The sequence below is a fragment of the Trichechus manatus genome, unplaced genomic scaffold (genome assembly GCF_000243295.1).
Source record: "Trichechus manatus latirostris isolate Lorelei unplaced genomic scaffold, TriManLat1.0 scaffold00146, whole genome shotgun sequence".
Lineage (NCBI taxonomy): Eukaryota > Metazoa > Chordata > Mammalia > Sirenia > Trichechidae > Trichechus > Trichechus manatus.
In genome coordinates, this window is record NW_004444082.1 from 5,588,840 (window position 1) to 5,614,042 (window position 25,203).

The 25,203-nt window shown below is 40.4% G+C and overlaps 1 protein-coding gene across 1 annotated transcript in view; it reads right to left on the minus strand.

The window, feature by feature from the left end:
• Positions 1 to 25,203, minus strand: part of PIEZO2 (piezo type mechanosensitive ion channel component 2) — a 680,804-nt gene that overhangs the window by 539,690 nt on the left and 115,911 nt on the right. The window contains exon 2 of the mRNA XM_012558213.2: positions 6,538 to 6,633. Within this exon, the coding sequence (XP_012413667.1) occupies positions 6,538 to 6,633 (96 nt within the window). The remainder of the gene's footprint in view (positions 1 to 6,537; positions 6,634 to 25,203) is intronic.

Sequence of the window (25,203 nt, forward strand, 5' to 3'; positions counted from 1 at the left end):
CAAACTGACAATAGCAACTCAAAAGGTTTGATAGGAAGCCTAGGGGACAGTGAGTTGAAGATAATGGTGATGGAATAATTTGGAAAAGGATAGTGAGAACAGCAGCACAACTGGAAGAATGTAATCAATGTCACTGAATTGCACATGTAGAAACTTTCAAAATGGTGTAACTTTGGCTATGTACATTTTCACCAAAAAAAAGGTCCTCAAGGTCGAGAAGGGAGAGTGTTCACATGTCGTGGGGTTGTTAACCAATGTCATAAAACAATACGTGTACTGACTGTTTACTGAGAAGCTGTTCTGTACACCTTCATCTAAAGTACAATAAAAAAATTTAAAAAGAAAAGGCTGACACCCTTGGCCTAATCAATCAGTCATAGCAGATGGAGCCCTGCCTGCACAGTGGTTAAGAGCTCAGCTGCTAACCAAAAAGGCTAGCAGTTCTAATCCACTAGGCACTTCTTGGAAATTCTATGGGGCAGTTCTACACTGCCCTATAAGGTTGCTATGAGTTGTAATTGACTCGACAGCAACAGCTTTTTTTTTTTAGCAAAGGGATTGAAATTTTAATTTTAAGACTGCCCAAAGACAATGTCACAGAACTACCCTCTAAGTTATGACACTAAAATTCTAAAATTCTCCATACACTGGGCCCCTCTATAAACATAAAACAAAAAACCCGTTGCCATCAAGTCGATTCCAACTTATAGCGACCCTATAGGATAGAGTAGAACTGCGCCATAGGATTTCCAAGGAGCAACCGGTTGATTCGAACATGCTGATCTTTCTGGTTAGCAGTCAAACTATTAACCACTGCACCACTATATTTACTGAAACAATAATCACATGCGATATATGACTGTATTTGTCAATGGATTCTTAGATATGACAACAAAAGCATGAGCGACAAAAGAAAAAAATAGATAAACTGAGCTTAAAAACATTTGTACATCAAAGGACAGCGTCAAGAAAGTAAAAAGGTAGCCTACAGAATGGAGAAAATATTTGGAAATCATATATCTGATAAGGGTATATAATATCGAGAATATATTTAAAAACTCCTACAATGAAACAAATAACTCAATTTAAAAATGGACAAAAGTCTTGAATAGACATTTCTCCAAAGAAGATATATAAATGGCCAATAAGCACATGAAACGATGCTCAACCTCATTAGTCATTAGGGAAATGCAAATCAAAACCACAATGAGATACCACTTCACCCTCATAAGGATGGCTATTATTAAAAAACAAAACAAAACAAAACAGAAAATATCAAGTGTTGGCCAAGGATGTAGAAAAACTGGAATGCTCATCCATTGCTGGTGGGAATGTAATGAGTGCAGCCTTCGCGGAAAAGTCTGGCAGTTCCTCAAAAAGTTAAAAATAAAATTGATTATTATCCAGCAATTCCACTCCCACCACTCATCAGTCAGTTTGTCGTACTGTGTTGGCTTGTGTGTTGCTGTGGTGCTGGAAGCTATGCCACTGGTATTTCAAATACCAGCAAGGTCACCCATGATGGACAGATTTCAGTGGAGCTTCCAGACTAAGGCAGACTAGGAAGAAGGACCTGGCAGTCCACTTCTAAAAAAATTCCAGTGAAAACCTAATGAATAGCAGCTGAGCATTGTCTGATGTAGTGCCAGAAGATGAGCCCATCAGGTTGGAAGGCACACAAAATATGACTGGGGAAGAGCTGCCTCTTCAAAATAGAGTCAACCATAATGACATGGACAAGAGTTAAGCTTAGGGTCTTCATTTGCTGATGTGGCATGACAAAAATGAGAAGAAACAGCTGCAAACATCCATTAATAATCAGAATGTGGAATGTACAAAGTATGAATAGAGAAAAATTGGAAGTTGTCAAAAATGAAATGGAACACATAAAGATCTATATCCTAGGCATTAATGAGCTGAAATGGACTGATATTGGCCATTTTAAACAGGACAATCATCTGGTCTACTATGCTTGAAATGACAAACTGAAGAAGAATGGCATCACATTCATCGTCAAAAAGAAAATTTTGAGATCTATCCAGAAGTATAACACCGTCAGTGATAGGATAACATCCATATGCCTACAAGGAGGACCAGTTAGCACAACTATTATTCAAATTTACGCACCAACCTCTAATGCCAAAGCTGATGAAACTGAAGATTTTACCAACTTCTGCAGCCTGAAACTGATAAACATGCAATCAAGATGCACTGATAATTACTGTTGATTGGAATGCGAAAGACAGAAACAAAGAAGGATCCATAGGTGTAAAATGTGGCCTTGGTGATAGAAAGATGCCGGAGACTGCATGATGGAATTTTGTGAGACAGATGACTTATTTGTTGCAAATACCTTTTTTCAACAACATAAGGGGCAACTGTACACGTGGACCAACAATGGGCTACAACAATGGGCTCAAGCATAACAACGATTGTGAGGATGGTGCAGGACTGGGCAGTGTTTCATTCTGTTGTACATAGGGTCACTATGACTCAGAACCAACTCAACGGCACCCAACAACAATCATGAATATCACATGTAAGTAAAATTTTGCTGAAGATAATTCAGAAGCAATTACAACAGTACATCAACAGGGAACTGCCAGAGATTTAGGCTGTATTCAGAAGAGGGCGTGCAATGAGGGATATCATGGCTGATCTCAGATAGATCATGGCTGAAAGCAGAGAATATCAGAAAGATGGTTACCTGTGTTGTATCAACTATGCAAAGGCATTTAGCTGTGGGGATCATAACAAATTATGGATAACATTGTGAAGAATGGGAATTCCAGTACACTTAACTGTGCTCATGAGGAAACTGTACATAGACCAAGACACACTTGCTCAAAAAGAACAAGGGGATACTGAATGATTTGAAATCAGGAAAGGTATGCGTCAGGGTAGTATCCTTTCAATCTGTATGCTGAGCAAATAATCCAAGAAGCTGGACTATATGAAAAAGAATGTGGCATCAGGATTGGAGGAAGATTCATTAACATCTTGCAATATGCAGCTGACACAACCTCGCTTGCTGAAAGTGAAGAGGACTTGAAGCACTTACTGATGAAAATCAAAGACTAAAGCCTTTAGTATGGATTGCACCTCATCATAAAGAAAACAAAAATCCTCACAACCGGACCATTAAGCAACATCATGATAAACGGAGGAAATAATGAAGTTGTCAAGGATTTCATTTTACTTGGATCCACAATTAAGCAGCAGTCAAGAAATCAGATGATGTATTACATTGGGCAAATCTGCTGCAAAAAACCTCGTTAAAGTGTTAAGAAGTAAAGATGTCACTTCGAGGACTAAGGTGCCCCTGACCCAATCCAAGGTATTTTCAATCACCTCATATGCATGTGAAAGCTGGACAATGAATAAGAAAGACCTAAAAAGAACTGATGCCTTTGCATTATGGTGTTAACCAAGAATATTGAATATACCTTGGACTGCCAGAAGAACGAACAAAGCTGTCTTGGAAGAGGGACAGCCAGAATGCTCCTTAGAAGCAAGGATGGCAAGACTTCATCTCATGTACTTTGGACATGTTATCAGGAGGGACCAGTCCTGGAGAAGGATGCCATGTTCGGTGAAGTAGAGGTTAATGAGAAACAGGAAGTCTCTCAACAAGATGGATTAATATAGTGGCTGCAACAATGGGCTCAAATGTAGCAACAATTGTGAGGATGGTGTAGGACTGAGCAGCGTTTCGTTCTGTTGTACACAGGGTTACAACAAGTCAGAACCAACTCAATGGCACCTAACAAATTCCACTTCTGAGTATATACCCGAATGAAATGAAATCAGGGGCTCAAACAGGTACTTGTACATCAGTGTACACTGCAGCACTATTCACAGTCGCATAACGGTGGAAACTGCCCAGATGTCCATCAATAGATGAATGGATAAATAAAATGTGATATATCCATACACTGAAATATTATTCAGCTGTAAAAAGGAATACAGTTCTAATAATGCCACATTGTACCTAGAAAAGATGATGCTAAGTTAAAGAAGCCAGCACAAAAAAACAAATATTTATGATCCCATCACTCATATGGAATGTCTGGAATAGACAAACACAGAGAGACAGAAAGTGGATGAGAGGTTACCAGGGGCTGGGAGTGGGGAATGAGGAGTTATTATTTAACAGGCAGTGTCTGTCTGGGGTGATGAAAAGGTTTGGAAACAAACAGTGGTGATGGTTGTACGATACTGTGAATGCAATTAATGCCACTGAATTGTTCACTTAAAAATGGCTAAAATGGCAAATTTTGTATTAGAGATATTTTACCACTAAAAGAAAATCAAATTATTTTCTTAAAACAGATGTCAGCAACTCCACTGAATGTGAATTCAGGAAAAAAAAAGTGTGCTATCCTTTGTAAGAGTCGCTCTGTCATTACATAAACAAACAAACAAACCAAACCGAGGTTACATTATGCTCTATCAGTCATGTTTCTTGGCTATAACATGCAGGAAAGAGGAAAATACGTAACCAGAGTCCTCTCTCCAGACACTAAGTGGAAAGATACCTGTGGGTTTCCCTTTCGAGCCGAGAACTTCTTCTCCTGTAAGGACAACACCAGCAGGATCTATGCTCTTACTTGTGTTTTGTTTGTTTGACCTTGAGCTATCTTGTTATAAAACTGTCTAGCAGGCCGATTTGGGATATTTCCATACATATGAAGGATTTGCTTTCTGCTTCTGATTCTACGTCCTCACCTATGACTTTCCTGGCAGTGATAGTTCCTAGAGCACCTGGGCATAAACTGGGAGGCCCGTAGTTACACACTCTGACATGGGTGGTACTCATGCCCCTGCAGACATTCAACCAACCCACTAGAGATCGGGGCTGGTTAGTCTGGGAAGAAGGCAAAAGTCCGGGGTTATCATAGAAGTGCGAAAATGGAAATCCCAATCCCTGATTTCTAATAAAATAATAAGGGAACACCATGATATAAAAGTAATGGATAACTCTGTAGAATATATAAGGTACTCATTTTTAAAGCACTTTAATCTGAGTATGTATGAAACCCTTTTTCTTTCAACAATGAGCTCTACATAATGAAACAGGAACTGCCAATACATTATAATCTTGTTTCTGAGGCCAGAAAACTATTCTATTTAAACGTCTTTGTTTATGTTGAACTCTTTAGGAATAAAGCTGTGCTGGGCTTCGTCCCATAAACAATGTACTTTTGGTCTGATGATGATTTGCATTAACTCTCTTAAGTGGCATAGTGGTTAAGAGCTATGGCTGTTAACCAAAAGGTCGGCAGTTCGAATCCACCAGGTGCTCCCTGGAAACCATTGGAGCAGTTCTACTCTGTCCTATAGCGTCGCTATGAGTCGGAATCGACTCAAAGGCAAAGGGTTCACACTTCTAGCTTCTCTTAGGTTGGCATATAAAGCATCTAAGTGACTCAGGAGAGCTATTATTTAGGTTCTTCCTGAGACAGGAAAATCAACACAGCATCTGTAGTAATAACTACCAGGATGGATGATCATAATACACACTACACATTCAACAGCAAATGGGGAGACTGGGAAGGATGGAGTCCAGTATCTGCTGCTCTGTGAACACCAACCCACTGCCATCAAGTTGATTCCGACTCATAGTGAACACCAAGGTCTTGCCTTCTTCTCCTACAGAGCCGGTCACTAATAAGGACACCCGCTCAGAGTTGCAACATCACCCTTTCTGTGCCACCCAAAGGCTGGCCAAATGCAAATTCCTTTTTCTTCCATACAGCTATCACAGCTCTCACCTAAGATATTTGCCATAGTCCTTAGTTTGTATAATTGTATTATTTTGAAAAACAATTTCTTAAATTAACTCAGTGTGGTTTAATTTTTATACTTGGGGAAGACTTCAAATAAATAAATTCACAAGCCAGATCACACATCCTAATGAGAGCTTTAGAAAATACAGTGGCCATTTTTTTCTATGTCTTTAAGTTGTTATAGCCCAAGGGAGAAAGGATATACATTTTTGCACAACGAGCTTGAAAAACTATACCTCAAACTCACATCACTCTGTTTAGTTACTTTATTAAGGCATATATAAGAGAACTCAAAGGACATATGAACAAGTTATGATTGAGATCAGGCTTCCAACCCAGCTCTTCTGATAAGAGTCTCAGAAACCTATGACATTGCTCAGCCTCTTTTCCACCTGCCACCATACTCCCTAGGGAATCCTATATGCAAATGTATGTGTCAATGTTGTCACGCCATCTGACTCATTTTATTGATAATACTTTGAGTTAGACTTATCTAGCCCAAACATTCCAGATATACTGCCAAGCCTGCTAATAAAGACCTAATAGGGAAGTTCTATGGGGAGAGTAGTCATGTAAGTGATAAAACACATATCACCAACAAGTTCCACATGCTCAACACTACTCCCCACCTAACGGGCCCTGCTGCACAGACACTGCCTCTCACTGGGACTTAAGGGCCCATCTAGGAAACTTAGCAAAATGATGCAGACTGTATAACTCTGAGAATGGAATAGTAAATGGTTCTTACCTTGCATTGTTGCTTTTGTTGGTTCTGAGAACAGAGGAATGAGCAAGAGGTAGATAAGGTAGACAAACGAGAGCCCATTGTATCGGAAAGCACATGCTGCGGTTGGGGAGAGAGAAAAGAGAAGATCGTTAATATTAGCAGGCTAACAGAAACGGGGCGCACAACAACTTTGTGTGGGTGATGGCATCAGGGATCCCTGCATCAAATGATATCACTGCCTAGGTAGACATGTCAATTACAAGGTGATAATTAAGATAAACCTGTGTTTACCACTATGTTGAGCATGAGAACTGAACAATTGAAATACATGGACCTGCTCTTAAAATCTATGCTTAGAAAAGCAGAAAATAAACAGGGGTTGGCAAAGACATGGAGAAACCAAAACCCTCATTCATTGCTGGTGAGATTGTAAAATGGTAACGTCACTATAGAAAACAGTTTGGTAGATTCTCAAAAAGTTAAACATAGAATTATCATATGACTCAGCAATTCCATTCCTAGGTAAATACTCAAAAGACTTGAAAGCACAGATTCAAACAGATACTGGTACACCAGTGTTCACTGTAACACTATTCACAATAGCCAAAAGGTGGAAACAACCTAAATATCCATCAACAGATGAATAAACAAAATATGAATATAATAACAATAGAATATTACTCAGTCATAAAAAGAAATGAAGTCCTAACACATGCTACAACGTGGATGAACCTTGAAAACATTATGCTGAGTGAAATAAGTCAGTTACAAATGGATAAATATAAGATCCGACTTATATGAAGTGTCTAGAATAGGCAAATAGATAGAGACATAAGTTTATTAGTGGTTACCAAAGGGCAGGCAGGAGAGATGGAGAAAGGAAGGCTCAATGCTTACAAGACACTGAGCTTCTGTCAAGGATGATGGCGTAACTTGGGAACAGATAAATGTGATGGTTGAACAGCATAATGAACATAACTAACATCACTGAACTGTAATGTGAAGATTGTTGAAATTTCAGTTTATTACACATATATTCACCACAATTTAAAAAAAAATCTAACCAGGTAAGCAAAACTAATATACCTGAGTGAAGACAGAATATAATCAAGTCTTAAATTTAGTTGGATTTATTGAAATTGCTACAGAAATACAAAAGGCACCTATATATAAAATAAACAATAACACTTGTGAGGAATGTGCTCCTTAGAATAATCAACTATATGAGAGCAAATGGACAACATATGCCCAAAAGCAAAGACAAGAAGGCAAGGAGGGGTAGGGAAACTAGACTGGTGGAAATGGGGAAGGCAGAGTAGAAATGGGCAGAGTGCCGACACATGGCAGGGATCCCAACCAATGTCACGGAACAATTTGTGTATGAATTGTTCAATGGGAAACTAATTTGCTGTGTAAACTTTCAACTAAAATACAATAAAATGTTAAAAACAAAAAAGAACAAAACATTCAAACTAAAAAAAAAGAAATATAAAGGGCAATAGAATTAGTGGGGATTTGAGGTGGTCAGGTAGAAAATAATGTGTCATTGGCAGTTTCTGATCAGGAGAAAACATTTCAGACAGATTCATCTCATACATAAGCTGAGCTGGTGGGGAACAAAACTTAGGTGTTGTCGGAATTGGCTGTAAATGAGGACTTAGGGCAGTGTGGTAATCACCATTAACTTGGAAAAACAGCAGATGGAATAAAGAGTTATTTTGTAAAATAAATAAATACATGAGGTGTGAAGGGAAATTATAAAAAATAACTAAAGTTTAAAACCCAGGTGGTAAGAAAAAGGATTACTGACATGGAGAAAAATATGAAATTTAAGAAGAAACATGGTGTCATGGATTAAACTGTGTCCCCAAAAAATATCTGTCAAATTTGCTGGGTCATGATTCCCAGTATTGTATAATTGTGTACCATTTTATAATCTGATGTGATTTCCTTATGGTTGTAAATTCAATCACTATGATCTACTAAGATGGATTAGCGGCAGGTATACTGATGAGGTATACAAGATTAGATAGTGTCTTAAGCCAATCTCTTTTGAGATATAAAAGACAGAAGCAAACAGAGACACATGGGAACCTCATACCACCAAGAAAGCAGTGCCAGGAGCAGAGCGTGTCCTTTGGACCTGAGGTTCCTGTGCAGAGAAGCTCCCAGACCAAGGGAAGATTGATGACACAGATCATCCTCCAGAGCCAACAAAGAAAGCATTCCCCTGGAGCTGATGCCCTGAATTTGGTCTTGCAGTCTACTGGACTGTGAGAGAATAAACTTCTCTTTGTTAAAGCCATCCACTTGTGGTATTTCTGTTACAGCAGCACTAGATGACTGAGACACATGGTAAGTTTCCGTTAGACACATTCACGGAATCAACTGTTGGGACTTAAATCTTATGGAACTATTCAGCAGATAGTCTGGACACTGTTGGTGCCTAGTGAACATAGAAAGGATTAGAGACTGAGTTCTGAAGAGACGTGAGATGACATGACAAGAATGGTTTCACTCTCCAAATGCGAGAACAATAAAGAGAAGAAAACGATGCAGGCATATTGTCTTTGTGGAGGGGAGAGAGAGATTTCCCACATTTGGGAGTATAGGCTAAAGGAAAACTTGCAGGTAAGAAAGAAAAAAGAAGCAGAAATTTTGATGAGAAATTTACATGGGATCATTTGGTCTCATACAAGTGACTTCATAAAGCAGCACAGTACTTACAGGTGATATTCTTTTTTTTTGAACCATTTGTTATTTAGCTATAAGGTGACCTCAGGGGTTAGTGAAGATTTGAAGAGTGTCTCAGGGCAATAGTACCAGGGAGTCCTACAGTCTCAACTAATCCAGTAGGTTTTTTGTTTGTTTAACTTGAGGTTCTGTTCCACATTTTTCTCACATTCTATCAGGCTCTATCTATTGTGGCCCTGATTAGAACAGTCAGTAGTGGTAGCCAGACACCATCTGGTTCTTCTGGTCTCAGAGTAGATGCAGCCGTGGTTCCTGTAGACTATGTCCTGTAGAATAGTTTCTTCTTTCAGTCTTTGGTTTCCTTCTTTCTCTTTTGCTCCAGACAAGTGGAGATAAACAGTTGTATCTTAGATGGCCACTGGCAAGCTTTTAAGACCCCAGATGCTACTCACCAAACTAGGCTGTAGACCTTTACTTTATGAACTATATTATGCCAACTGACTGAGATGTCCCAAGAAACTATGGTCCTAATCTTTCAAACACAGAAATCTAATCCTTTGAGGTATCTGATTATGTCTAATAAGTATCGGTAACTGTGCCACCCATGTGCTCTATTATATATATATATATGTGCATACAGTCACATAGATGAATCTACAGATACATATGCATAAATCATACACACATATATACATCTTTATACACATCCTTATACACATATATACCTATATATATACATACATACACGCACATGTATTTTTTAGTTGTTCTTGCTGTTTCAAATTTTCGTATGCCATGTTGTGGTTAGGTGCTGTCGAGTCAGTTCTGACTCATAGCGATTCTATGTACTACAGAAAGAAATACAGCCCGGTCCTACGCCATCCTCACAATCGTTGCTATGTTTGAGCCAACTGTTGCAGCCACTGTGTCAATCCATCTCGTCAAGGGTCTTCCTCTTTTTCGCTGACCCTCTACCTTACCAAGCAGGATGTCCTTCTCCAGGGACAGGTCCCTCTTGATAATATGTCCAAAGTATGTGAGATGATGTCTCACCATCCTCGCTTCCAAAGAAGACTCTGGCTGTACTTCTTCCAAGACAGACTTGTTCTTTCTTCTGGCAGTCCATGGTATATTCAATATTCTTCGCCAACACCATAAAACAAATGCATCAATTCTTCTTCAGTCTTCTTATTCATTATCCAACTTTTGCATTGCATGAGGCAATTGAAAATACCATGGCTTGGATCAGGGGTACCTTAGTCCTCAAAGGAACATCTTTGCTTTTTAAGATTTTGAAGAGGTCTTTTGCAGCAGATTTGCCCAATGCAATATGTCCTTTGATTTCTTGACTGCTTCTTCCACTGGCATTGATTGTGGATCCAAGCAAAATGAAATCCTTGACTACTTCAATATTTTCTCTGTTTATTATGATGTTGCTTTTTGGTCTAATTGTGAGGATTTTTGTTTTCTTTACGTTGAGGTGCAATCTATACTGAAGGCTGTAGTCTTTGATCTTCATCAGTAAGTGCATAAGTCCTCCTAGCTTTTAGCTGGCAAGGTTGTATCATCTGCATATTCCAAGTTGTTAATGAGTCTTCCTCCAATCTTGATTCCGTGCTCTCCTTCGTATAGTCTAGCTTCTCAGATTATTTGCTTAACATACAGACTGAGTTAAGTATGGTGAAAGGATACAACCCTGATGCACACTCTTCCTGATTTTAAACCATGCAGTATCCCCTTGTCCTGTTTAAACAACTGCCTCATGGTCTATGTACAAGTTCCTCATGAGCACAATTAAGTGTTCTTGAATTCCCATTCTTTGCAAAATTATCCATAATTTGTTATGATCCACACAGTCAAATGCCTTTGCATAGTCAATAAAACACAGGTAAACACCTTTCTGGTATTCTCTGCTTTCAGCCAACATCATTTGACATCAGCAATGATATCCCTCATTCCACATCCTCTTCTGAATCCACCTTGACATTCTGGCAGTTCCCTGTTGTTATAGACTGAACTGTGTCCCCCAAAAATGTGTGTCAACTTGGCTAGGCCATGATTCCCAGTATTGTGTGGTTGTTCATCATTTTGTGATCTGGTATGATTCTCCTATGTGTTGTAAATTCTATCTCTATGACGTTAATGAGGCAGGATTAGAGGCAGTTATGTTAATGAGAGAAGACTCAATCTACAGGATTACATTGTCTTTTGAGTCACTCTCTTTTGAAATATAAAACAGAGAAGCTAGCAGAGAGGAGAAGGACCTCATATCACCAAAAAAGCAGTGCTGGGAGCAGAACGAGTCCTTTGATTCCAGAGTCCCTGCCTGAGAAGCTCCTAGGCCAGGGGAAGACTGATGATAAGCATCCAGAGTCAACAAAGAGAGAAAGATTTCTCCTGGAGCTGGCACCCTGAATTCATACTTCTAGCCTCCTAAATTATGAGAGAATAAATTTCTCTTTGTTAAAACCATCCACTTGTGGTATTTCTGTTACAGCAGTACTAGATGATTAAACACCTGTCAATGTACTGCAGCAACCGTTTTTGAATTCTTTTCAGCAAAATTTTACTTGTATGTGATATTAATGATATTGTTCAATAATTTCTGCATTTGGTTAGATCACCTTTCTTGGGAATAGTCACAAATATGAATCCCTTCCAGTCAGTTGGCCAGGTAGCTGTCTTCCAAATTTCTTGGCAAAGATGAGTGGGCACTTCCAGCGCTGCATCTGCTTGCTGAAACATCTCAATTGGTATTCCATCAGTTCTTGAAGTCTTGTTTTTCTCCAGTACCTTCAGTGCAGCTTGGACTTCTTCCTTCAGTACCATCGATTCCTGATTATATGCCACCTCCTGAAATGGTTGAACGTCGACCGATTCATTTTGGTACAGCGACTCTGTGTGTTCCTTCCATCTTCCACCACTCCTTCCATTATTCGTCTGTTAGTCTGTTGTACTGTTGTGGTTTTCATGTTACTGTGATGCTGGAAGTTATGCCACCAGTATATATGCCATAGCAACTACAAACAAGCCCTTTTTTCTTACATACTTTTTAGCGACATCATCTACCTTTATCAAGCTGTGCACACTTCACCCGCATTTGGTGTTACCTTTCCCATCACCAAAAATAACATGCGTCTGCTATCTAGTGAGTGAATTCCCCTCTCCATCATCCCTTGGAACCCTAATGAACATTAGTTTCCGTATATTTACTTGTTCATGTCATTTCATAAAGGTGAGAACATATTTGTTTTTTGTGATTGACTTCCTTCACTCAACATAGTGTCGTCCAGATTCATCCATGAAGAACATATTTTTAAATTGTCTTTCTAACTTTCTTTTTTCTTCTGCATTTTATTTCTCATCCAGAGCTGGAATTTCTTATAACACAATCCAAACACATTTAGTTATTCATTTAGTCAACAAATATTTATAAGCACTTACTGTGTGCTGCCACACACCCAGCCCCTGCAGCAACCATAGTGTGCTGTTGCTTCCTGCCACGGTGCCTTTTCACCAGCCATTCCCACTGACCAGAGCACCTTCCTCTCCCTCCTCCATAAGCATATCCAAAGTAGCTCCCTGTCCCTTTCTGGGAGGCTGTCCCTGACCACAACCTCCCACACTGAGATGTGTTTACTCCTTGGGGCCTCATGTAGAGCACTTTTCATTCATTATCACCTTCATTGGTTCACATGTCTGTCCTTCAGGTTGGAGTGAGTACTGACATCTCTATCGCCAGCAGGTGCTCATGCTTATGAAATGAATACATACGGGGATGAGTGAGTGAGTGAATGGAGTGAAAAACATTTGATGAAATCTCAAAATAAAATATAGTATCAAGGTATACAGCATTTCTGGTGGCATGAAAACATCATAATTAACATTGCCCAAATTTAATAAACTGGAATTTGTCTCTGTTTTCAGCCTTAAGTTTTTTATTTTTTTACTTTTTAATGTTAAAGTACATTGTGCAGCAAAATTACCAAATTCTGTGAATTTCTGAGTAAAGAGAAAAATAACAATCACTTGCGTCATTGTATCATTTTAAGGAACATTCATGTTGCACTCGTTTCCAGTAGCTGTTGAGTCAGCTCTGACTCATGGTGACCTTATGTACCACACATAAAACACGCCCAGTCCTGGGCCGTCTTCATGATCACTGGTGTTTCAGTTGATTGTTACGCTCTTGTGTCAATCCATCTCACGGAGGGTTTTCCTCATTTTCACTGACCTTATCAAACATGATATCCTTTTCTAGTGATTGGTCCTTCCTGATGACACGTACAAAGTATGAGAGCCAAAGTCTCACCAGCCCTCCTTGCCTCCATATGGCACTTAAACAACAACCACCACCGAAAATAAAAACAAAAAACCCATTACTGTGAAGTCGATACCGACTCGTGATAACCTCGTGTGTTACAGAGCAGTATTACTCCATAGGGTTTGCTTGGCTGCAATTTCTACGGAAGCAGGTACGTCTTCCGTGGTGTCACTGGGTTGGCATGATTTGCCAACCTTTAGGTTAGTAGTCGAGTGCAAACCATCTGCACCACCTGAACCCACTGCTGTCACGTTGATGCCAACTCATGGCGACCCTGCGGCGTTCCTAAGGCTGTGCATCTCTACAGAGGCAGACGGCCACATCCTTCTCCTGCTGAGCGGCTGGCGGTTTCAAACCACTGACCTTTCAGTAAGTACCTTATATTGCACTTATCTGCTATTAATTCATGTTAATAATATCTGCCACCAGTGAGCTACTAGGTATCAAGCCCTGATCTGTATGTTAACGCATCCCATTACCATCCCCACTTACAGCCTGTATGATCCGCTTTTTGCAGATGAGGAAACAGCACCCATAGGCAGCACAACTAAGCAGCTGGGCTGAGCACTGAGCCTGGCAGTCAAGCTCCAGAGTCTGCACTGGCATCACGAAGCCCCACGGGGCCCCGTGTACAGGTCCTTCTCCCCAGTTCAGTGTCTAGGGCTCCGTGTGGCAAGGGCCAGTGCCTCAGCCTCTCAGTGCACCCTCTGCACTTAGCATGTGCCTTCCTGTCCATGTCGCCAAGCGCTCTGATCATTTCAGTACTTTATAACCTCATTTTAAGTTGTGTGTTAGACATGGTCAAAGTGTATATACTGTGTAATGTCCCATGATTCACTATGAAGAGGTTACCATCACGTACAGCAAAGACTAAAGAGCTTAAGAGAGGACAAGGATGGCCCAGTGTGGCAGGCAGCCTCTAGACTGGACCCCAATAGTCCCCGTTCTGGTATTCACCAAGCCAAAGAAAACCAGTTGCCATCAAGTCAATTCCAACCCATGTGTGTCAGAGCAGAACTGTGCTCCACAGGGTTCTCAATGGTTGATTTTTCAGAAGCAGACTGCCAGGCATCTCTTCCAAGGCACTTCTGGGTAGACTCCAGCTATAACATTTCAGTTAACAGCCAAGCGCGTTAACCATCTGCAGCACCCAGAGAGTCCCCTGGTATCCACACCCCTGTGCAATTCCCTCCCCTTCAGTGTAGGCTGGACCTGGTGACTCACTTTTAATGAACAGAATACAGCAAATAGGATGCCGTGTCACTTCCAAAGTTATGTTATAAAAGGACTATGACTTCCATCTCGGGGCCTCGCTGGCTGTCCCTCCCTCGTCCACTCTGAGAGAACTCAACCACCATTCTGTGAGCAGTCCTAGGAAGAGGCCCACATGCAAGGAGCTGAGACATGGGTGAGTTTGGGAAGGGATCCTTCCCCAGGAGAGCTGCGATATAACTGTATCCAAAGGGACACCGGGATTGCAGCCTTGACAGACCTGAGCCAAAGGACCCAGCTAAGCCACACCAGATCCCTGACTGCCAGAAACTGCAAGATGGTAACCATTTGCTGTTTTAAGCCACTAAAGGTTTGAATAATTTGTATGCAGCAACAGATACTGGATATCCCAAATTAAATAAAAGATCAGGACACTGCCAAAAATCCAACTTCATTTACCTTTTGTTTGAAATGATCCCTTTGACTGACAACAATAACCAAATTGTAGGATTCTCTGCTTTACTATATACACGCGAGGTTGCTAAAAAAAAAAAAAAAAGTTGCTGTGGAGTCGATTCCAACTCATGGCGACCCCATGTGTGTCAGAGTGGAATGGCACTCCATAGGATTTTCAGTGGTTGATTTCTCAGAAGTAGATCGCCAGGCCTTTCTTCTAAGGTGCCTCTGAGTGGACAAGAACCACCAACCTTTCAATTAGCAGCAGAGTGCATTAACCATTTGCACCTCCCAGGAGTTATCCAAGCCCGTGGGGGCTTTGAATGTCACATCTAAGTCAGTTATCCCCATCTAGGGCAAAATATGCCTTTCAACTTGGCAATAAGTCACATTCAAGCTTAGAAAAGCCTTAGAAGGCGAATAGCAACTCCTTCTTCAAGCTTGATGCTGCCTTTTTTTAGGACCTGGAGACACTTTGAGTACACTCATTACTTTTCACAATGACCCATCATGTTTTTGGCTGCTCAACTCCCCCTGTGAACCTCTCCATGGACCGGCAAGTCATCTGGCGAGCTCAAGGGCAGAGAACAGCAAACCAGCACCTCTGTTCTCTACCTTGGGAAATTTAGTGTTGACAGTGCAACCCAAAAGTGCAGACCAAGGTGTTCAAAGGAAAACGGGTCTGTGCTTTAGCTAAGAAGGCACTGTAGTTTCCACTATTCCTACCTGGTTTTAGCCATCCAAAATTGTGTGGCAACTTACCCAGAAGGATGACAATAGTTGACTGTTAATTAATAGAGAAATCACAATTACAAACTGTGAAATAACAGGTTGTCAAGTGAAGTGCTTTATAAACATCAATGCTGCCATTTGGATCCTAAGAGCTGGGATTGGCCTCATTAACGTAGTTCATTTTTGAAAGATAAAAGTTGGGAAAACTCTTCAAGTAGAAAATACGGTAGATTTGACAACTTAAAATTTATCAGTATACAACAGGAAAAAGATCTCTAGCAAATATAACATTTTTAATTCGGCCACACGAGATTTCTAAAAAATCTGTGTTGCAACACACTGAGAATAATTTCCCCGTTACCACAATATGATCACAGAGAGGTTTAGGGACACTTCAACCTTATCTAATAGTGCAAGGTAATAACTTTACATTTTAGATTACTAAAGTTAAGTGTTCTCAGAGCTGAATTTCTAACAAGATTTGTCCTCCTATGTCCTGCATACCCTTTAGCAAGGCCAAAGGACATCCTACTACAAACGGTCTAGGAAACAATGCCTTAAATGTTTAGAACTCCCATTTTAACTAAGTGCGTTCTAAACACAAATTACCGTTTCAAGGAGCTTTGTTTATTTTCACTGGTGCTAGAGGAGTAGATATAAACTACATAGGATAGGCACTTCAAGATCAGGTGATAAAATGGTTCTATCAAATCAGTGATTCTAGAATTTTTAAGTTGGTTTTACATTTGATATTCTTCCTTCTATACTCTGAAGCAATCAATTGTCTTTACTGGATGTCCTCTCAACACTCTGGTTATTTTACAAATAAAAATAACCAAGAGAGACAGCCACAAAGTATTTACAATGGAGCAGGAAGAAAATCAAACAATTGTAGATTTTTCCTAAGGAACAAAACTATCAAAGAAGTGAGAGTGAGGGAAAAGGCAGTTACCTCCCATAATACAGTTTATGTTGCTGGGCACCCTCAAATCTATTCCGACTCATAGTGACCCCACGTGACAGAGCAGCACTGCACCATAGAGTTTTCTTGGCTGTCATCTTTACAGAAGCATATCGCCAGGTCATTCTCCCGTGGGTTCAAACTGCTGACCTATGGTTAGCTGCCAAGTGCTTAACCACTGTACCACCAACCAAAACCAAAAACCAAACCCATTGCCATGGAGTCGATTCCAACTCATATCGACCCCATAGGACACAACAGAACTGCCCCAAAGGGTTTCCAAGGCTATAAATCTTTACAGAAGCAGACTGCCACATCTTTCTCCCACGCAGTGGCTGGTGGGTTGGAACTGCCAACATTTCAGTTAGTAGCCAAGCACTTAACCACTGCACCACCAGGGCTCCTTAATTCACTTTCTAGTTGTGTGGAATTCTTTCCATTATATACTCTTGTTTTAAATCCAGTTAAAACTGTAAATGCTTTAGAACAGTAGACAGTCAAGGCAATATCATTCTTTCCTTTCCCTTCATCTCTGACCTCGACATCCACCACACATCTAGTTCTAAAGTGTTTCCTCCAGAAAGTTACAGAAATTATTCCTTCAAGAAAGATTGTACCAGTCTTTCCCACTACCATGCAGAAAGGCAAGACCTATGCTTACACACCTCTTCTTACCTTGCAGCACATGGTTCATGTTCTTTAGGCATACTATAAGAATTTTTATATATTTGTGACAAAAGACTAAAGGAAATACTTTTCAAATAAGAATATATTGTGCTATCACATTTAGAGACAGTCCTGTCAAAGAGAGAAACTGACAGCAGGTATCTTCTTTGAATGGAGTCCTAGTGATGCAGTTTAAGCTCCCAGCTGTTAACCAAAAGGTCAGCTGTTCATACCCACCAGCCACTCCTCAGAAAGATGTGGCAGTCTGCTCCTGTAAAGATTACAGCTTTGGAAACCCTATGGGGCACTACTACTTTGTCCTACATGGTCACTAAGAGTTGGAATTGACTCCAAGACAATGGGTTTAGTTTTCCGGATCTTGCTTTGATTTTGGAGTTTAATTACTCAAGAAACCAAACACTCACTTTAAAGAAATTCCTGACCAAAATTAATCTGCCAGTGGCTTTTCTTTCACCAAAACTTGCAAATCCTCTCTTTCTTATTAGCAGCCAGGTTTGCTGAATTTGAATTTCAAAAGCTACAACAGAGCAGAGGGGCAGAGACAATCTTGTGACCTCAGTCAAAGAGGGAGTAACAGAGGGAGTTGTGAGGTGCCACCAAGTCAGTTCTGACTCACAGTGACCCGATGTACAACACAACAAAACAAAATACTGCCCGGTCCTGCTCCATCCTCACAATCGTTGCTGTGTTTGAGCCCATTGTTGCAGCCACTGTGTCAATCCATCTTGTTGAGGGTCTTCTGCTTTTGCGTTGACCTCTAGCTTACCAAGCATGATATCCTTCTCCAGGGAACGATCCCTCCGCATAACATGTCCAAAGTATGTGAGATGAAGTCTTGCCATCCTGACTTCTAGGGAGCATTCTGGCTGCACTTCTTCCAAGACAGATTTGTTCATTCTTCTGGCAGTCTATGGTATATTCAGTATTTTTTGCCAATACCATAATTCAAATGCCTCAGTTCTTCCTTGGTCTTCCTTGTTCATTGTCTAGCTTTCTCATGTATATGAGGTAATTGAAAATGCCATGGCTTGGGTCAGGCACACCTTAGTCCTCAAGATGACATCTTTGCTTTTTAATACTTTAAAAAGATCTTTTGCAGAAGATTTGCCCAATGCAATATGTCCTTTAATTTCTTGACTACTGCTTCCATGGGCACTGATTGTGGATCCAAATAAAGGTAAATCCTTGACAACTTCCATATTTTCTCCAATTATCGTGATGTAGCCTATTGGTCCAGTTGTGAGGATTTTTGTTTCCTTTATGTTGAGATTTAATCCATAACGAAAGCTATAGTCTTTGATTTTCATCAGTAAGTGCTTCAAGTCCTCTTCGCTTTCAGCAAGCAAGGTTATGTCATCTGCATATCACAGGTCGTTAATGAGTCTTCCTCCAATCTTGCTGCCACGTTCTTCCTCATATAGTCCAGCTTCTCGAATTATTTGCTCAGCATACAGACTGAAACAGTATAGTGAAAAGATATCACCCTGACGCACACCTTTCCTGATTTTAAACCACACAGTTATTCCCTTGTTCTGTTCAAACAACTGCCTCTTGGTCTATCTACATGTTCTATGTAAGCACAGTTAAGTGTTCTGGAATTCCCATTCTTCACAATGTTAACCATAATTTCTTATGACCCACACAGTTGAATGCCTTTGTATAGACAATAAAACACACGTAAACATCTTTCTGGTATTCTCTGATTTCAGCCAAGATCCATATGACATCAGCAATGATATCCCTCATTCCATGTCCTCTTCTGAATCCCATAGAATCCTTAATATTTCAACTCAAAGCTTGAATTTTTTCTTTGGTTCTTTCAGCTTGAGAAATGCTGAGCATGTTCTTCCCATCTGGTTTTCTAACTCCTGGTGTTTCACATTTCATTATAATACTTTACTTTGTCTTCTCAAGCCACCCTTGAAATCTTCTGTTCAGCTCTTTTACCTCATTATTTCTTCCATTCCCTTTAGCTACTCTACGTCAGTTTGTCAGTTTGTTGTACTGGCTTTCGTATAGCTGTGATGCTGGAAGCTATGCCACCAGTATTTCCATTACCAGCAGGGTTACCTGGACAGGTTTCAGCGCAGCTTCCAGACTAAGACAGACTAGGAAAAAGCACCTGGCGGTCTACTTCTGAAAATATTGGCCAGTGAAGGCCTTATGGATAGCAGCAGAACACTGACTGATAGAGTGTGGAAAGATGAGCCCCTGAGATTGGAAGGCGTTCAAAATATGACTGGGGAAGACCTGCCTCCTGAAAGTAGAATCGACCTTAATGATGTGGATGGAGTCAAGCTTTTGGGACATTCATTTGCTGATGTGGCACAACTCAAAATGAGAAGAAATAGCTGCAAACATCCTTTAATAATCAGAATGTGGAATGTACGAAGTATGAATCAAAGAAAATTGGAAGTTGTCAAAAATGAAAAGGTACACTTGAAAATCGATATCATATGTATTAGTGAGCTGAAATGGACTGGTATAGGCCATTTTGAATCAGAAAATTATATGGTGTATGCTGGGAATGAGAAATTGATGAGGAACGACATCACATTCATTGTTAAAAGAACATTTCAAGATCTATCCAGTCAGTGATAGGATTTAATACACATAAGTCTACAAGGAAGACCAGTTAATCTATTATTCAAATTTATGCACCAACCACTAATGCCAAACATGAAGAAACTGAATATTTTTACCAACTTCTGCAGTCTGAAATTGATCAAACATGCAATCAAGATGCATTGATAATTACTGGTGATTGGAATGTGAATGTTAGAAACAAAGGAGGAGGATCAGTAGATGGAAAATATGGCCTTGGAGACAGAAACGACGTGGGAGATCACGTGACAGAATTTTGCAAGACTAACAACTTTTTTCATTGCAAATACGTTTTTTCAACAGCATAAATGGCAACTATAAATGTGGCCCTCACCAAATGGAATACACAGGAATGAAATCGAATACATCTGTGGAAAGAGACAATGGTGAAGCTCAATATCATCCGTCAGAACAAGGCCAGGGGCCAACTGCATAACAGACTGTCATGGATTGAATTGTGTCCCTCAAAATATGTGTTAATTTGGCTAGGCCACGATAGCCAGTATTGTGTGATTGTCCACCATTTTGTCATCTGACGTGATTTTCCTATGTGTTGTAAATCCTACCTCTATGTTAATGAGGCAGGATTAGAGGCAGTTATGCAAAGGAGGCAGGACTCAACCTACAAGATTAGATTGTGTCTTAAACCAATCTCTTTTGAAATATGAAAGAGAATGAAGGGAAGGACAGCACACACTACAGTGGAAGTCAGCACAACTGGACTAAACCAAATCTAAGAAGTTTCCTGAATACAATCAAATACTTTGAGAGACAGAGTAGCATGGGTAGGGGGTCTGGGGACCATGCTTTCAGGGGACATCTAGGTCAACTGGCATAACAAAGCTCATTAAGAAAATGTTCTGCATTCTACTTTGGTGAGTGGCATCTGGGGTCTTAAAAGCTTGAAAGTGGCCATCTAAGGTGCATCAATTGGTCCCAACCACTTGGAGTAAAGCAGAACGAAAAACACCAAAGACACAAGGAAAGTATTAGCCCAAGAGACAGAATGGGCCATACAAACCAGAGACTTCATCAGCCTGAGACCAGAAAAACTAGATGGTGCCTGGCTACCACCAACGAATGTCCTGATAGGGAACACAACAGAGGGCCCCTGATGGAGCGGTAGAAGGATGGGGGACAGAACTCAAATTCTAGTGAGAAGACCAGACTTAATTGTCTGACTGAGACTGGAGGTGCCCTGGAAAGCACGGCCCCTGGACTCTCCATGAGCCCAGAACTAAAACAATTTCCGAGGCCAACTCTTCAGACAGGGATTGTACTGGACTGTGGGACATAAAGTGATACTCGTGAAGAGTGTGCCTCTTAGTCAAGTAGATACAAGAGGCACAGAAGGGGCAGCTTCTGTCCAGAGATGAGATGGGGAGGCAGAGAGAGTTAGGGGCTGGTTGAACGTTCATGGGGAATCGGGGCAGAAAGAAGGAGTGTGCTGTCACAGAATGGGGTGAGCAATTAGGGTCTCGTAACAATGTATGTATAAAAAATTTTGTATGGGAGACTAACTTGAAATGTAAATTTCATTTAATTACAACAATAAAAAAATGAAAAAAAAAAATATGAAAGAGAAGCAAGCAGAGAGACAAGGGGACCTCCTACCACCAAGAAAGTAGTGCCAGGAGAAGAGCGTGTTCCTTTGGACTCGGGGTCCCTATGCTGAGAAGCTCCTTGACCATAGAAGATTGATGACAAGAACCTTCCCCCAGAGCCCACAGACAAAGAAAGCCTTCCCCTGGAGCTGGCATTCTGAATTCGGACTTCTAGCATCCTAGACTGTGAGAGAATAAATTTCTCTTTGTTAAAACCATCCACTTGTATTTCTGTTGTAGTAGCACTAGACAACTAACACACAGACAATCTATTGTTCATGTGCAAGTTCAAGTTGAAACTGAAGAAAATTAAAACAAGTCCACAATAGAAAAAGTACGACCTTGGGCACATACCAACTGAATTTAGAGAGCATCTCAAGAATAGATTTGACACACTGAATACTAATGACTAAAGACCAGACAAGTCATGGGATGACAGCAAGTACATCATACATGAAGAAAGCAAAAAGGTCATTAAAAAAAAGGGAGGGTTGGGTTCAATCAATCATGTTAAGATTAGCCAGTGTTTGATCTTCTATATTTCTCCCTTCTCTTCTCTTTTTAAGCCTCATTGTACCTAGCTTTTTTGAGCCATTTGCTTTTTCTAGAATCAAAATGGTCTCCCTATATGCATACAGACTAACTGTTCAGAATAAACTTTATGTTCAAATTTTGTTTAGTTTTGATTATTTTTAACAATATTTCTATTTTAACATTACATTTTTATCCAGAGGTATATGAAAGTTGACATTGTTTCAATAAGTTTGTCAGTATAGCACTGAATCTCTATTGGGCATCTATTTCTCACACTTCAAGAAACAGAAATATTATAGTGTACATTAATTTCATTATAGAAATTGATTAAAAGAATACAATTTTAGAATAATGCCCCAAAGAAACAAGACTTTAACAACATAATAGATTACAAGGACTTAGATACAAATTTTATTTTCATAAAATTATAACCACTACTTAATTTATTAACAAATTTTTAAGCCAATCTAAGAAAAAATTTGGTGAAATCATCTTATCAATAAACGAAAAAAGTCTTTGACCTGAGTTTTCTACTTTTTCCAACAACCTGAGATATGATCTGTAAAATAAGATGGACCAGATGATGACTAAGACCCTAGCTTGATTTTTGGCCTTGTGAGTTTAAAAATGCATTGTTTTTTGACTTCCGGCAAAATGACGCTCTAGGCAGAAGCACCACGCCGTCCCTCCACAGCAAAGATCCGAAAAACTAAGCCAAACAGAGAAAACATCAATCCTGAAACCATAAAACATCAAATGAAGAGACGAAGAACTCAGCCAAGAACCATACAGAGTGAGAAAACTGACAAAGAATGGAGAGCAAGGAGAGATTCATGCAGAGGTCCCCTATCAGCTAACGCAGCACGGATCCATCATCTTGGACTCCTATCGGAGACCAGCAAATGGGGTACGAGAAAGCAGCTTCACGGAGATTCCAGGGGGGGACAAAACAACCTGTAATTTGTGACATATGCTTTCTCACCCCCCACCCTTCTTCACCCCCACTCGGCCTCCTCTGCTTCTCGTGGCCACAATCTCTTGTCCGGGAAGCAATGGCTGCTTGGATTCCACACACCCGAACGGGCCAGCTCTCTGAGTGCCATTTGTTGGCTGCTGGTGTTGCTTTTTTCCACTTCTTTTGATTTCTTCCTTAGCTCTCAACACCTCCCCCTCCTTTCGCTCCAATACCTGGCTCCGTGCACCATCTTTGCTTCTTCCTGAGGGGCTGCAGAGCTCCATTCGAATGTGGAGATGCTTCCCCATCTGGGTTGCCACACTGGAGGGATCCCGGGGCTTTTGTTCATTTGTTTGTTTTGAATTGTTTGTTTTCTGTTTCTTTTCTCAAGCTGGGAGCCCGTTCTGGCCAGGTGGTGCTGCGTGGCTTGGAACCTACCCCCTCAGCTTGCACAGACGTGCAGAGGGATCCCTGAGCACATTTCCTTTTTGTTGGTTTTTCTTTTCTCCCTGTTTTTTGGGGGGCTTTTCTTGTTCTTTTTTTTTTTAAATTTGTTTTGTTCTCTTTTCCCTCTTTTTCCCTTTTTGTCTTTCTTCATTACTCAGTTTCTCATCTCTCTATATCTTCTTTCTATTTCTGTTCGCTGAATACCTGGTGTTGTACACCTCTACGCCTCCTACCCAGGCTGTACTGCAACACCTGAGAACAACTCACCAGACATCATAGCTACACCAGTGGGATCCCTGGGAACTTTGCTGTTCTTTTCCCTTTCCGATTTTTATTTATTCATTCGTTTCTATTTTTTAATTCCTCTTCCCCTTTTTGTTTTTCTCCATTTCATAGTCTCTCATCTCTCCACTCCAACGGCAAGCTCCCCTAGCATTCTTTTTTGTTTGTTTGATGTTTTTGGCCCCTGTTGCTCTCTCCACTCTCCCACATCCATCTTAGCTCCACACATAACAATCTCCCCGCTACAACCTGCCAACCTGCACCATGCAGTTAACATCACACCACCAAGCGGCACAGGCACAGCCTACTGGAACCTGCCCTACAATGATTACCGACCAGCCCTGGTGGCTGTAGTAAAAGCCACAAACAACCCGTCCCAGTAACTCCTCTTCAGCTAGACGTGCCCTACCGTACCATATGTGAGTGAATGACCCTGCCAATTGGAGAAGGAGGTGAAAAGTATTGTGCCCACAGACAAGCAAACAACAAAGAACACACAGCCTGCCTGCTCAGACATAGCCAAACTAAAAAAAAAGGGACGAAACAAACAAATCTACAATCAATAAATGAGAAAAATAACTACTGAATGTCCCGAAGACAGCAAACAATATCAAAATATTTACAAAAACAGGACAGGATGGTTCCAGTAGGTGTCCAAAATTAAACACTAGAAGACTTTCCAGCAGAAGAAAATGCACTACAACTACCTGATAGGGAATTTAAACCTCTAATACTCAGAATTCTCCAAGAGTTGAAGCAAAAAGCAGACAAAAAAGAGGAAAAAATAGACAAATTCATGGAAAATACAGACAAAAAATTGGAAGAATTCAGGAAAATAATGCAGGAAAAAAATACCAAAATAAATTCACACCTAGAAATTAAACAAAAACAACAATTTGAAATCCAAAAGCTAAACAACAAGATTTCAGAAATTAACAGTGTCACAGAAGAGCTGAGAAGCAGATATGAAACGGTGGAAGACAGGATCAGTGGAATTAAAGACAAACACTTGGATACAACTCTGTTTGAGGAAAATTCAGAAAAAAGAAAAAAGAAAAATCAAGAGACCCTGAGAGTTATGTGGGATACAATCAAAACCAAAAATTTGCAACTGATTGGAGTTCCAGAACAGGGGGAGAAAACAGAAAACACAGAGAGGATCACTGAAGAACTGCTGACAGAAAACTTCCCCAAT